This window comes from Pinus tabuliformis, chromosome 2_1, assembly GCF_031772625.1.
Source record: "Pinus tabuliformis cultivar Carrire ecotype Pingquan chromosome 2_1, CPIR1, whole genome shotgun sequence".
NCBI classification, from domain to species: Eukaryota; Viridiplantae; Streptophyta; class Pinopsida; order Pinales; family Pinaceae; genus Pinus; species Pinus tabuliformis.
Window position 1 is genome coordinate 380,146,067 of NC_142299.1, and position 14,953 is coordinate 380,161,019.

General features: G+C 39.9%; 1 protein-coding gene across 3 annotated transcripts in view; it reads left to right on the forward strand.

The window, feature by feature from the left end:
* The first annotated feature begins 3,833 nt into the window (after nt 1-3,833).
* LOC149200438 (short-chain dehydrogenase/reductase 2-like) overlaps nt 3,834-14,953 on the forward strand; it is a 61,860-nt gene continuing 50,740 nt past the window's right edge. The window contains exons 1-3 of one of the 3 annotated variants that reach the window (XM_089402742.1): nt 3,834-3,950; nt 4,096-4,225; nt 5,132-5,390. In XM_089402742.1, the coding sequence (XP_089258868.1) occupies nt 4,128-4,225; nt 5,132-5,390 (357 nt within the window). In that variant the 5' untranslated portion in view covers nt 3,834-3,950; nt 4,096-4,127. The other 2 variants (XM_089402740.1, XM_089402741.1) reach the window with 2 other exon arrangements.

Consider the following 14,953-nt stretch of genomic DNA (forward strand, 5'->3'; position numbering starts at 1 on the left):
AAAGGGAATTTGCTATCAAAACTGGGGTCTGACAGGTCGTGTCTTAGTGCGGCGGGAGAATTGTGAGTTTGGTCGCTTGGTAATAATATTGAGAGATGTAATCTACCATGGATGTTGGAAAAGTGGAGGTGGGTGAAGAAACTCAGTTAGAAAAAGAATAATTGATTTTTGGCTCTAGTAAATGGTCATGGAGGTTGATGCAAGTTTCAAATTGTGGTTGCATACTCTGGAATGTTGGTATCAAATCCTCTAGCTTACCTTGTTATTCTTAAATGTACTCTTGGTTGTGTTAGCTTAGTCTTTGTCTGTGTAATTGTTATCTTGGTGTCTATGCACATTTTGGGTCTTGGGTTTGGTTGTTCCCAGGGAAAGAAATTTGTGAGAAGTACTATTCTGGGAAAGGGGTCTCTCATGTTTAGTTTGTTGCCGAGGGTCAACACTCTTTTGCCATCCTAGTTTTTATTATCTCGATGCGGTTATCGAACGTCTAGTACACCATTGGGTTTATGTCTTGTTACTTGTATTATTTTTCAGTTTGTAGTAGGATCCATATAAAGTGGAATCAGTCCTAGGGTGTCTGAGTACAATGTTCCATTGTGTGGTATAATCTGGTCTATGTTTCATTATGATGACGCTAGTATCTTGTTGGGAATGTTTCCTACCAGTTTTGGGTTTTCTCCTATCACCTTCCAGGTCATGGTCATTTTTGCTTTTGTTATAAGTGTGATCCCCTTTTGTTCGTCATGCCGCCTAAACAATGCATGCAATGCATAAGGGGAAGTGGTGGCAGTAGCTGACCAGGTCAACGAAGGCCTCGACTCTTTGCTGAGGATTCAGTTGTTACATATTTTAATGTAGTACCCTTGGAGACATGACAGGAAATCAGGAAATTAGAAACTTAGGCAGGAGTGAAAACACAGTCCTACTCCGACTATGAGATTATGGATGAGGTCTCTTGTTGGGTTCCGGACACTGGTCATACCGGGGGACAAAAAAAATAATATCTCAATTATGTTACTCTTCATTGGTAGATGAAGACTTTGCTTGGTTTGGTATTGAAATACAAACAAGTGGAAATGTATAACATATTTGCTTCTTTGGAAGACATTAAGTGGATGTTGCGAAACTAACATTTTACCATGGAAAAGCTTGCTCAAGACTAGCTCATGTGGAAGGACACCTGCATTGCGATACAAAAACTAATTCTCCTCCTGGATCAAGTGCCAGGGTCCGTGCTCCCATCTCTTCTTTTGATTCTTAATGGTGTTTATATCTGCTAGTATATTTGGTATTCTGTTATGCTTTGTAATGGTCGCCAATATGTTTTGATTTTTTACATTTTGGGATTAGCTGACTGATGTCCTTTATATTCTAGGATTAGTAAAAAAATATGAATCCTTTAGTATCCCCAAAAGTTCACAAAAATATCCTTAGTAATATGGTCATAATAACCATGTAAATTTAAGTTATTTTGGTAATACAAGATACTTTAATTAAAAAAAACATTAAAAAAAGCAAAATTAAAATTCATAATATTAAATATTAAATTTAATCAACCTAATTCATATTCACCATTTATTTTTTAATAAAAATTTAAACTTTAATTTCTTTTAATCCCGTTAAATTCTAATCTAAAATGAATCTTTACCTATCTAAATTTACATTGAAATAATGGAAATTAAAATTCACAATATAAATTACAATATTAAAATAAATCGAACTTAATTTATATTCCTCATTTTTTATTAAAACAAAGAAATTAACTTTAATTTCTTTTAACTCTTTTTGGTCCTTGATGATGGATGAAGTCACTATCCAAAACATTGGACGGATCAACCATAAATGAAATGAAATTTTAACATCCACGAGACTAGATATAGTCTATGGGACCACTAGCTTCCGTGCTTTTGCCTTTTGCAATTCAATCCTCTTATTATTCAAATGATGAGCTGACCCAACCTTCTAATAGTCCCCTCACTGAAAAGACAATGCTAAGGAACCGATGTTAACATATTGCTGTAACTGTTTCTGATGTCTCTCGAAGCATCACATTCCAAAATGAAATGTTTTTCCGATTCCACTGCCCCCGAAGTGCAAAAAGTACAAACTTGTTCTTCCCAAGCTTCTTTAGGTCTTTTCCACCAACCTGTTCCGCATTGTAATTGATGCAAGTTAGTTCTTAATTGAGCAATAAGAATCTTTGCTCTCCATGGAATGCTAGCTCCAATGTACTCTTTTTGTTGGAGATCACAAGTGGGGTTGAATTCTTGAACATAATACTTCTTCTTTCTACCCAACTCTTTTCCCCATATACGCTTACGAAACTTCTCCATATCAAAACTATTTAAATCCTTGCTATTTGTGGGACATGCATTGAGGTAAATATTTCTGTTTTGCATCCATTTGTTTTTTTGTCTCATCCATGATTTCTTTCTTTCACTCATTCCTTCATTGAAGATAACTTTAGGCCATCTACCTTCTCCCATTTGCTCAATTCTTTGTAGATACCTTATGAGATGCACCATAGCAATTGCTTCGATGGAAGTTGCTTCTGTTTCACTCAGTATTATCTCATAAGAAAGCGAACTTTTTATTTTAAACTTGCTCATGATCAAGCGTTTTTGGATTTTCTCAGCTTGCTTCCATTTTGAGACAGGGATGCTAATAGCCCACAATTCACACCCATATTATCACTTGACAACCTAGGAGTCCAAAAAGCACTTTAATTGTTTTCCAATCCCATAACTCTGCCTCTCTACATCTGTTTTGAAAAGCATATAATGTTTTCCACCCTCCTAAAATTCTCTTCTTTCTACAGTGCTCCCAATTAAGTTTGTTGTTGAAATCAATCACAAGGTACTTGTATTCATTTACTTCTTCAAGAATATTGCCTTCAAGAAGAACGTATGCTGGCTCTGCTTCTTTTTATTTGATAAAATCATTATTTTGGTCATGATGGTATTGACTTGCATCCCCATTGCTTTACAAAAATGCTCAAGGGCATATAGGTGCATCTGCAATCCCTGGCCGATTTAGCAATCAATACAAGGTCATCAACATATAAAAGAAGCTTTATCACAAACTCCCCCAACCGAACACCATCCCCACCTTGCAGATTTAGCCACTCTTCCAATTTATCAATATATAAACCAAAAAGAGTAGGGGATAAAGGGAAACCTTGCTTGACTCTGATGTCACTTCTAAAGCTTTCTAAAATGCCTGCTGAAGTTCTAATTTTGACTTTCACCTCTTCATAAACCCTATGGACGACGACTCTATAATGCACAGGGATTTCAAGTTCTTCCATTCTACTCCACAACTTATCTCTAGGCACTGTGTCCAATGCCTTTTTGAAGTCAACAAAGCAACAAAATACTTCTTCTTTGCCCTCCCAAACCTTTTCAATAATGTGTCTCAATGTAATACCATGATCTAGTGTAGAATGTTTCGGCCTAAAACATGCTTGCCCTTTTGCCCTCTTTTCTTTGACTTCCGCCCACTTATTGTTCTATTTTCTACCATGCCGTTGAAAAGCTTTACAAACAAAAGATTGATTATAATAGTTTTATAGTTAAAAGCTGCTCAAGAACACAGGTGGGACTTTTGCAAATCGATTCCAAACACCAAAAATCCAGAAGCTGGAGTTGGTGATGAGACTTGCTTTCTTATTGCTTGTATCTTCCTACACTACGAGCGTATGGGTGACGCCTCCAAAGATTTGAAGAGTTTTGTAAACAAAAGATCATAATGGTTTATAGTTAAAAGGATTATTAATGGTTTTATAGTTAAAAGGATTATTAAGATAATATAATTGGGAACAATATTGACAGTACTCTTTTAATCCCATCTAAAACGAGCCTGCCTTTGCTGATTTGAATTTACATTCACATTAAAATTGGCGTTCTTTCTCTTGTTGAAAAAAAAAATACTCAACCTGTGATTCTCTTCAGGTCACACAACTTCTGAATGTCTGCCGGATTTCAACTCTTGGATATGCGAAAAATCTTGATTTTCACATGTTCGCCAAGTGTTTTTTGAATGCGACCTCTCAGACAAAGGTTCTCTAATACATTCCCATTTTCTATATCTCTGCAGCTTATGGCAGCAAGGGGCAAACTGGCTGACACATGATAATGGGTAGACAAAATCGCTCCTTCGAACGGAGACAAAGGAGATTGGAAGAGATAGCTGAAGCCCGTGCTGTACCATACTCTGGTCCAAACAAGTTATTATTCATTTTTTGCAAATTGATTTCAAAGATTTCAATTCTATCCATGATAAGTCAGATTCCATTTTGTTAAGTACCATTTCGTTTTTGAAACTGTCCCCGCCACTGAACGGAGATCTTTAAATGGCTGTAATTGCTTGAATGTATCTGCCAGAGGGTAGAAATTTTTGGTCGTTTATATTTAATTGGCTTTAATTTCGGGTGATCTTGCATAAACATCATGGCCCATCTGTTGTAGGAACCGCCGGTAGTCCAAATCACGTGGAGTTAGGTTGCAGGTTGTTGTTGTCGTTTTTTAACAGAAGCGACCCAAATTTTGCTCGGACCGGATCAAATCCCAGGGACGTGTAGTTTTGGGGATTTTCAAGTAGAGCTTGTAAATTGAATTCCGGTTAGTTGTGGTTAACCAGGACAAATTTACTGTCAGGACTCAGGAACCATGGAATTGCATAAGTGAACAACAATGAATTCCAAAAAGAGCTGGTGGCAAAAGATACCATCATTATAGTACTGGAATACACATCATAGCACTGGAGAACACAAAATATGGATAACACCATTTACTACAACGATAGATAATCTATAGGATCATTTAACCCAAAGCATAATAGCTAGCTCAACGTATAATAGATAACACTATTTACTACAAGGATAGATAATCAATAGAATCATGTAACCTAAAGCATAACTAACTTTCATAGAATTAGAATAAGAAGGACATAGTCATCTTTGATTGCTTTGGATGCTCCTAGATCTCCTGCTATTGATTGTTGCTGTGTTGAAGGTTGTTTGGCCTCCTCAGAATGCCCGATTTGCCATGAAGAATCCCTTGCTCTGTCTAGTTTGCAACAATTATCTATACGACACTCTTTTGGTAACCAATTTTGCTGGATTTCATTGCAGATGGTGGTCCACAGATACACTAGCAGTAGTGACCGGAAGTAACAAAGGAATTGGACTTGAAATTGTTCGACAACTTGCAAAGCAGGGCCTGACCATTGTTCTCACTTCAAGGGATCAGGTTAGGGGACAGGAAGTGGTGGCATCCTTACAGACAGAGGGACTTAATGTGGTTTTCCATCAATTAGACATTGTGGATCCAAAATCGGTGGAGCTGTTTTCCAATTGGATAGAAGATCAATATGGCGGCATTGACATTCTGGTAAAGTATTGACCAGTGCTTTATATACATATGTGCTGCAGTTTTTTCCTGTCCGAACAGAATTCTTTTCTTACTGATTCAGAACACTTGTTTAAAATTGTCTTGGAATTTGGGAGTAATTAACATGTCTCTTTACTTCTGTGCAACTTTTACTGTATGCCGTTGAAAGAAAGCACTTTTCTCTTAGTTGTCATACCCGGCCTGATTACTTGGTGCCACGGGTATCCCAGGTTGATATAGATTGTAAAACGAATGGATAAATATATTCAGTTTTAACCTCTAAATAAGGATTCACATAAACTTTATGACCAGATGCTTCATTAGATTGTCTCAAACCTGACAAGTGCAATTGGATTGGAGATTAGAGGTTGTAGTTCCCAGTGGTATGCATGTTGGAATCAATTGGTTAAGGTTTAGTTTTGATATGAGTTTTGTGAATCTTGGGGTCCAAATACACATTGCTACGTCTTTACTGGTCGTCACATGGGGGTTCAAAGTTTAACAAAGAATTTCTGAATCTAGATGACTCTTGATTTTATTAGTGGCTCCAAGTGACTTGAGTTTTGTAACCAAATTTTTGTGTGCCTTTAGAGGGATTGTTTCCATTTTTTAGGTCTTCGGGGGGTTCTGGGGGTGGGGGTGCAGGTGGAGGGCTGTTTAACCTTTGGGGTTGGTTTTTGAGAAATGCATAGTTGTCTTATCCATACAATGGGTAAACTAAGCCAAACACTTCAAATCCAACGTCTTGTGTGGTGGGCCTCACCTTTATTTTATCTTAGGTATCAAGTCTTTGATTTGATTATCATAGTTCCTTTTTTGTAATCTTTTGTAAATTGTATGTAGATTCTTGTTGAAGTTTTTGACTACTATATTAGAGAGTGTCCTCACAAGAAGAATTCTCCAAGGGACGACGACAACAACAACAACAATTTCAAAGGCAATGGCAATCAAAGGAACACCATGTTCAACAATAAAGGAAAGAGGAATGCTCCCGCTGCTTGATATGGAAATGGTCGACTTGTGAAAAATCGGAAACCTGAATCCCATTGCAATGACAGGAAATAATTCTCCTAATTGTTAAATTAATTCTTAACAATTTATGTATTGTTCGCTACAACAAATACTAAATCAATCACACTGCAACCTACACAAATAAAACTACGGAAGAAATAAACAATGGAAGAAATACTAGCACACACACATAAAATGATAGTTATTTTTGGACCAGTGTCCCCAGAAAAACCCGACTCGGGAAAACTAGTGCAACAGCGGAGGGTTTTATTATTATGCAGTAGTGAAACACTGTAAAACTGGCAATCCTACAGAGAAATACTGGCAAGAAAATCTAGTGAGGAGAAATTCCTCACTCCACAGGCAAATCCTGGCATTGACCTCAGCTCAAATTGAGTCGTCCAAACTGCCTTTGCGCAGTCACTGTGTCACCCTAGCGTAGTTGCTGCTGCTCTCAGCTTGGAACAACTTCTCCTCAAGCTGTCTGACTAGCTACTGTCTGGGAAACCATCTCTCCTGGCCCCTGGAACCTTTGCCCAGCTTTTGGCACCAAAATTTTGCTTCTCCCCAGCAATTCAACTTTACCTCTAGAGGCTATTGTGTTGTTCTTTGCGTCAGCCTCTCTGTGGCTTCTCTGCCTCTCTGCAAATGCACTCACCAGATCAGGAAATCTTCCTCTGGCTTCACTGTCCCTACCCCTCTCTCACTGCTTCGATCTCACAACTCTCTCTCGACAACTGAATGCTACTACTCAGGAAATCGATTTGCTCATGGAATCGAACTGCACAAGTGTATTCTCCAAGTGCCCATCGACTTCTTCTTATAATCCTCTGTTGAGACTTCAATGACCAAGATTAGATATTAATTGATGGCTAGGATTAACTTGAAGTCGATCTGTGTGAGTTTCTAGAACATTCATACCTTGACTTGATTAATTCTAGTTAATTAGTCATATTCTCTAAGTTTTGACTTAGGAAATATTTAAAAACTGACAATAATCTAATTAAGTCATTTCTAGGTGGAATTTCTAGAAACGATTTATGGGTTTTGGAGATCTCATGTATTCTAGCCTCTCCACAAAATGTCAAGGCTAGAACACATCCGATGCTACAAAAACTAACACTCCCTCTTAGTGAGTAATGTATTCTAGAGTTGCTGCCTCCTGTAGCGACCCTCTGTCTCTGCATCATCTCCTGTCACGTTGCTGCTGCCCACCAACTACTGCGCAATTCTGATATACGTTGCATCTGTGCTGCTGTTGACTCTGCAAAACTGCTGCCAACACTGCATCTGCACTGCAACTCCCTCTCCATCTGTTGTTGCTGCAACTGAAAAGCATCCTAAATACAGAATCAACTGTGATCAGTATGATACATCTGTCATTAGAGTATTTGACTGCTGCTAGTATCTGCGCTGTCACTGAGGCATCTGCGTTGCTACTAACTCTACACGGTGCCACTTTGCACTACGCTGTCCAGTATCTGACTGCATCTAGACTATGCATCTATCACTCTGGCATCTGAATGCATCTACTGCCACTGATCCATCCTACTACTGAAGATTGTGGGCCCCCCGTAGCAAGTATTGATCCATGAGGTGGACTTCCTCAAGGATCCTGCCCAACCGGCACACTGGAGTCTCATACTCCTCCTCCTAGATCTGGTGCTCGATTATCACCTTTTGAGCCTTGTCCCTTACTCGAACCTTTCTTCGCTTTGCAACTTGCAGTAGACAACTCGCACTTCCTCTGGTACCTGTCTTCGGCAAATGGAAGTTGATTTGCTGCCTAGATCTGCGTTATAGCTAACTCACACGACCACCTATGGCAATCTCATATGGCCATCTTTGCAAAGCAAAATTTTTTGCGAAACTCAAAAGTTGGGAAAGTAAACCTGTAAATCTCCCTCTTTCTCGCTGCTTGGTTGTTGGATCTACTACTTGCACTCCCTTCTAGAGTGAGAAGATCTTCTCCCAACTATTGCCGATCTACAAGGAAAATCGAACTTCTTGGGACTAGAAGTTCCCTGAGGAAAATTTTCCCTCTCAATGTGTGCTCGTCTTCCTCCCGACGCTAGTTCTTCTCTAACAACTGCTGCAAAACTGTTGCGTCCAGCTAGAGATTTGCTCCGCGAAAAAGTACTGGCTGCTCCCTCTACCTCTGCAAACCCTCGATTTGGAGAGATCAAATTTTTTTTGTCCCTCTTAGAAAAATCGATTTCTCCTCAAGAATTCGACCTCTTGTCCAAGGTGACTGCACTGTCTCTGGGGTTTCGAACTGCTGCTCCTCAATGAACAATGAAATTCCCGCTTCCTTCGCTACTGAGCTCTCCAAATGATCATTTGTGCTCTGATACCATGCACAAAATCGGAAACCCAAATCCTATTGCAACAACTAGAAATAATTCTCCTAATTGTTAAATTAATTCTTAACAATTTATTTACTGTTTATTGCAACAAATACTGAATCAATCACACAACAACTTACACAAATAAAACTGTGGAAGAAATAAACACTGGAAGAAATACTAGCACACACATAAAATGACAGTTATTTTTGGACCAATGTCTTTGGAAAAACCCAACTCGGGAAAACCGGTGCAGCAGCTGAGGGTTTTATTATTATGTAGCAGTGAAATAATCTGAGTACAACTGGATGCCGAAACTGGCAATCCTACAAAGAAATATTGGCAAGAAAATCTAGTGAGGAGAAATTCCTCACTCCACAGGCAAATGCCGACACTGACCTCAACTCAAATTGAGCTGTCCAAACTGCCTTTGCGCAGTCACTGCGTCACCCTAGCGCAGTTGCTGCTGCTCTAAGCTTGGAACAACTTCTCCTCAAGCTGTCTGACCAGCTGGTGTATGGGAAAACATCTTTCCTGGCCTCTAGAACCTCTGCCCAGCTTCTGGCACCGAAATTCTGCTTCTCCGAGCAATTCGACTTTGCCTCTAGAGGCTACTGCGCTGTTCTCTGCGTCAGCCTCTCTGTGGCTTCTCTGACTCTCTGCAAATGCACTCACTGGATCAGGAAATCTTCCTTCGGCTTCGCTATCCTTGCCCCTCTCTCACTGCTTCGATCTCACAACTCTCTCTCCAACAACTGAATGCTGCTACTCAGGAAATCGATCGACGCATGAAATTGAACTGCACAAGTGTCTTCTCCAAGTGCCCATTGAATTCTTCTTATAATCCTTTGTTGAGACTTCAACAACTAAGATTAGATCTTAATCGATGGCTAGGACTAACTTGAAGTCGATCCATGTGAGTTTCTAGAACATTCATACCTTGACTTAATTAATTCTGATTAATTAGTCATATTCCCTAAGTTTAGAGTTTAGGAAATATTTAAAAACTGACTAATAATCTAATTAAGTCATTTCTAGGTGGAATTTTTCAGAAATGATTTATGGGTTTTGGAGATCTTATGCATTCTAGCCTCTCCACAAAATTTCAAGTCTGAAACACATCCGATGCTACGAAAACTAACACGGCCCCCCAAAAGGCCGAGAAATTCCAGGTATGAGGAAAGTAATGTTATAGAAAAACAAAATGAGTTTTATCTTATTTACGCTCTATCTACTGGCTCTCCTTCGGATACTTGTGGATCATTGGTTGATTGATAGTGGAGCCTCAAGGCATTTCACTGGGTACAAGGAGGCCCTCTCAAATTTGGTTGAAAAAAGACTAATTTGAAATCATACTCGGAGATAATGCCATCTACCCCGTGAAAGGGACAGGTATTGTCACTCTTCACTTGAATCAAGGTCAAACCATTCATCTACATGAAGTATTGTATGTGCCCGCAACCCGATTTGAAGAACCTGGCGTATATTTCTACGATGGAAGATAAAGGTTTCAAGGTATAATTCATTGATGGAAAGGTACATATTTGGCAAAGAAACCGTAAAGATGCATTTACACTTGGTTTTAGGGTTGATGGTCCCTATCAAGTTGGAGGAAATCCTTTGGGAGCCTTGACTTGTGATACTTCTCTTCAAATTGAATTATGGCACCGAAGATTTGCCCACCTTCATTACAAAGCCTTACCTGGGGTAAGGAAGATGGTCATAGGTATGCTCGAGTTCAACATAAATCATGAAGGAGTTTGTCAGGGTTGTGCAATTGGGAAACTTACAAGGGGACCATTCCCTTCTAGTGAAAGCCAAACTACCGATATTCTTCAATTGGTCCATTCTGACCTATCTAGTATGTTGCTTGTAACATCATTGGGAGGATACTTATACTATGCAATCTTTGTGGATGACTTCTCATGCAAAACATGGATTTATTTCTTGAAGAAGAAGGATGAAGTGTTCAAATGGTTCCGTTCTTTCAAAGCATTGGTGGAAAATCAAACAGGGAAGAAAATCAAGATATTGAGGACCGATAATGGAACCAAATATGAATAAAATGAATTTAATGACTTTTGCAGATAGGCTAGCATTAAGAGGGAGACAACTATTCCATACACTCCTAAGCAAAATGAAGTTGTTGGAAGGAAGAATCGAACTTTCATGGAAGCCACCTATGCCATGCTCCATGATCAAGGTCTACCGAAGTTCTTATGGGGAGAAACTGCCAACACTAACGTGTATGTTCAAAATAGGAGCCTGCGTCAAGCACTAGATTTCAAGACACTCGAGGAGGTTTTCACTGGTAAGAAACCTGATGTTTCTCATTTAAGAATAATTGGGTGTCTCGTGTATTTTCATGTACCTAAATAGAAAAGAAACAAGTTGGAAGCATAAGGGAAGAAAGATATATTTGTTGGCTACAGTGAAAATTCAGAGGCATATAGAATCTATGTGCTTGGTCAAAGAGATGTGGAAGTAAGTCATGATGTCACCTTCGATGAAGATAATGCCCTTGGGAAAGCCAAATATCTCCCTATTTCAAGGAAGGACAATGATGATGCTGCAGAAAAATAGGATGAACCTCCGACGGATGAGCCTATGCCCGATATTGAAGGCCCGATGGATCCCATTGATCTACCTCTTGGTGATCCCTCTACCTCAAGGAAAAGACCTTTGTAGCTCAAAGATATTTTCGAAGATGTTCTCCAAGAGGGACATTTCGCGAAAGTAAGAAGCCGAACAGGTATCAAGGGTACTTTGCTGCTATGAGTACTATTGTTCAAGCTGAACCATGTACGTTCGAAGAAGCCGTAAAGCACCAAGTCTGGAAGGATGTAATGAATGAGGAGTATGAATCTATTATGAGGAATGATGTCTGGGAAGTGGTGCCTAGACCCAAGGACAAGTTCGTAGTCACCTCAAAATGGCTATACAAAATTAAACATGGCATTGATGGGAGTGCAAAAAAATATAAGGTCAAGTTCGTTGTTTGAGGCTTCTCTCAAAATGAAGGAGTGGACTATGACGAGATATTTTCACTGATTGCTTGATATATCACTATCCAATCTATTATTGCTCTCGTTGCCACTCAATGATGGAGTCTACATCAAATGGATGTTAAGACTACTTTCTTGCATGGCTCGCTTAAGGAGGAAGTCTACTTGGAACAAACTTAGGGATTCGAAGTACAAGATCGAAGGACACATGTATGCAGATTGAAGAAAGCCCTCTATGGGTTGAATCAAACCCCTAGGGCTTGGTATGCGAGGATTGATAGCTATGCTGACCCAAACCTATACTTCAAGGTTGAAAATAACACGCCTCTCCATTTGGTCCTTTATGTAGGTGATCTCTTTCTGACCGGTGCTGACTCTCTCAATTTTTAATGCAAGAGGGAGTTGACTTCAGAGTTCGAGATGAAGAACCTAGGGTTGATGCACTACTTCCTAGGCCTAGAGGTCTGGCAAAAGTGAGGAGAGATTTTCCTTTCTCAAGGAAAATATGCTGTGAAGTTGCTCGAGAGATGTGGGATGGTGGATTGCAAGTATGTGTTTACTCCGATGGGACTCAACTTCAAGAAGCTATGTGGAAGTGCTGCTGGGCACGAATTGGCAAATCCTTCTGAATATAAACAACTTGTGGGGGCCCTGATGTTCTTGGTAATCTCTCGACCGACATGTGCTTCGTTGTGAATACGTTGAGTCAATTTATGGTCGAGCCTCATCACACACATTGGATTGCTGCTAAGAATTGCTGGGAATTTGAGGCTACATGGATACACTGATGCTGACTGGGCTGGCAGTGTGGTGGATTGTAAGAGCACGTCTGGATGTTTCTTCTCATTGGGGTCTACTTCAAGTTCTTGGATGAGCAGAAAGCAGAAATCGGTTGCTCTAAGCACCGTCGAGGCTGAATATATTGTAGCTAACATGGCCTGTTGTGAAGCTATTTAGTTGAGGAAACACTTTAGTGAGCTATTTGAGCACGTGCTTGATACCACCGTGATCTACTGCGACAACCAAAGTGGGATTCGCCTTTCAGAGAATCCCGTGCTCCATGATCGCTCCAAGCACATTGATATCAGGTACCACTTTATCTAGGATATGGTACAATAAGGAGCAATAAGGCTCCAACACATCAGAACTGATGGACAGGTTGCAAACATCCTCTCGAAGCCCTTAGGGAAGGTCAAATTCTTAGCCTTTCGAGAGAGACTTGGAGTTGTGGAAAGACCCTCCCATGAGGGTCCTGCTTGAGTTGGACATTGAGCTCTGGGAGCTCTTGGGGGCTTGGGGTACTTCTTGGAGCTATGAGCGACCATAGGGTGAATGGTTCACCTCCCCTATTGGTGCGCTGTGTACAGAGTGAGTGGTTCACCTTCCCTTGTGATACCCCATGATGGTTGATATGTGTGTAGGGTGAGTGATTCACCTTCCCCTACGATTGATATATGCATAGGATGAGTGGTTCACCTTCTCCTATGGCATATGAGCAGGATGAGTGGTTCACCTTCTCCTGCGGATGCCCTAGCATACATCCTACTCATGTAGTCCGGGACTCATGTGAAGTACCTCTCATCTGGCCAATGAGTCGGGAAAAGTGGATAGGGACCATAGCACAACAAATGGATGCATCGTGTACTGCCGTACTCCCTATGTCTAGGATGCATGATTTTCAACAACTTGATTTGGGATCAAGTTCGATTGAGTTTCTACCTCTAGACTGACTTGGTCTGTGGAGAGTGGTAAGGTCTTGTGACTCACTCTCAATCAATTCTTCTTCATTATTTATATCAGTGTTCAGCAGAGATGAGATGAGATACAAAGATGGTACATGACGACAGGATGGCATGATGATGGATAGATTGGCAGGTGGAATTCTCCCTAGTTGAGCGGGAGTGTTAAAATTGAAACTAGGGCCAAATTCCACATTGGACAACTCATTTGATGGAGATGATGATTGCATTGAATTCGTCTTTTCAAGAAGACCAAATTTGATCTAAAGATCATCAAATTTGGACAAGCAGAAGTGTGTTTTTGAATTTATGCCCACACGTGTAAATATTCAAGGTTGGCCTCATCATGATGCAGGCTCATGAAGCCCAAGAGACATGTAACTTCACCCTCAACGACTTGTATAAATATAAGTGACCTTTCACCTCATTTGGCATCATCATCACTCACACATTCTTCTCTCTCCTTCTCTCATTGGTTTGTACAACTATTGGGCATATTCTTTCTCTCACACTTTTGGCAAGGAGGACAAATTTCAGACAAAATTACAGAGCCAAAAATTTCAGATTTTCTTTCTGTTTGACTAATGTTGACTTTGTCTTTCCAGGGAAATTTTGAGTTCGATCTTTTGGGCAGTTTTCTGTTTGGGCAAGGCATACTTATTGGCAAAAAAACTGAAGCTTTCTGTTGACTTTGACTGTGTTGACTTCAGCCTGCAACTAGTTTTTCTGTAGCAAATTTAACTTCGACTTTGACGAAGTTTAAGGTGGAATTTTGGGACTGTTTTCAAGGCATCTTGACCAACTGATCTGACCACATTTGACCAAGGTTGACTGAGCTCTTTTGTGGATTATTTGCTGCTGCACCATTGACTGGTTAGGGCTGATTTGACTGTTGTTGACTAAGAGCAACATTGCAGATTTTGACAGGACTATTTTGGACATCTATTGGCAAGTCAATTTTGACTTTTGTACTCTCTCTCTGCTGAACATTTGATATAATAACAAGAAGAATTGATCAAAGGGATTTCCCCATCTTGGGGTTTCCCCTGGCATCCGCCAAATCTGGTGTCCTCTTGTCTTGGCTTGTCTTCTGCATTTTGTTATTTCATGTTCTATCTACAATTACTGCGAATGTGATTAATGGTTAATGTGATTGATATTGGAAACTAAATTGGAAATTGTTATTGGGCTGCTAAAAGACATTGAAGTAATTATGCTAAGCATAGAACATACCATTGTTAACTAAAATTAACACATGTACTTTGACTGGAATTAGGGATGTTATCCTTGTGTCAAGTACATTGACCGGAATTAGGGAGAATGGTTTGATAGATTAGATAGCATCATGGACTGACATTCTTCCTGTGTCATGTACTCTGATTGGAATTAGGGATGTTATCCTTGTATCAAGTACATTGACCTGAATTAGGAAGAATGGTCTGTGGTCTATCTTTCTCCTTGTG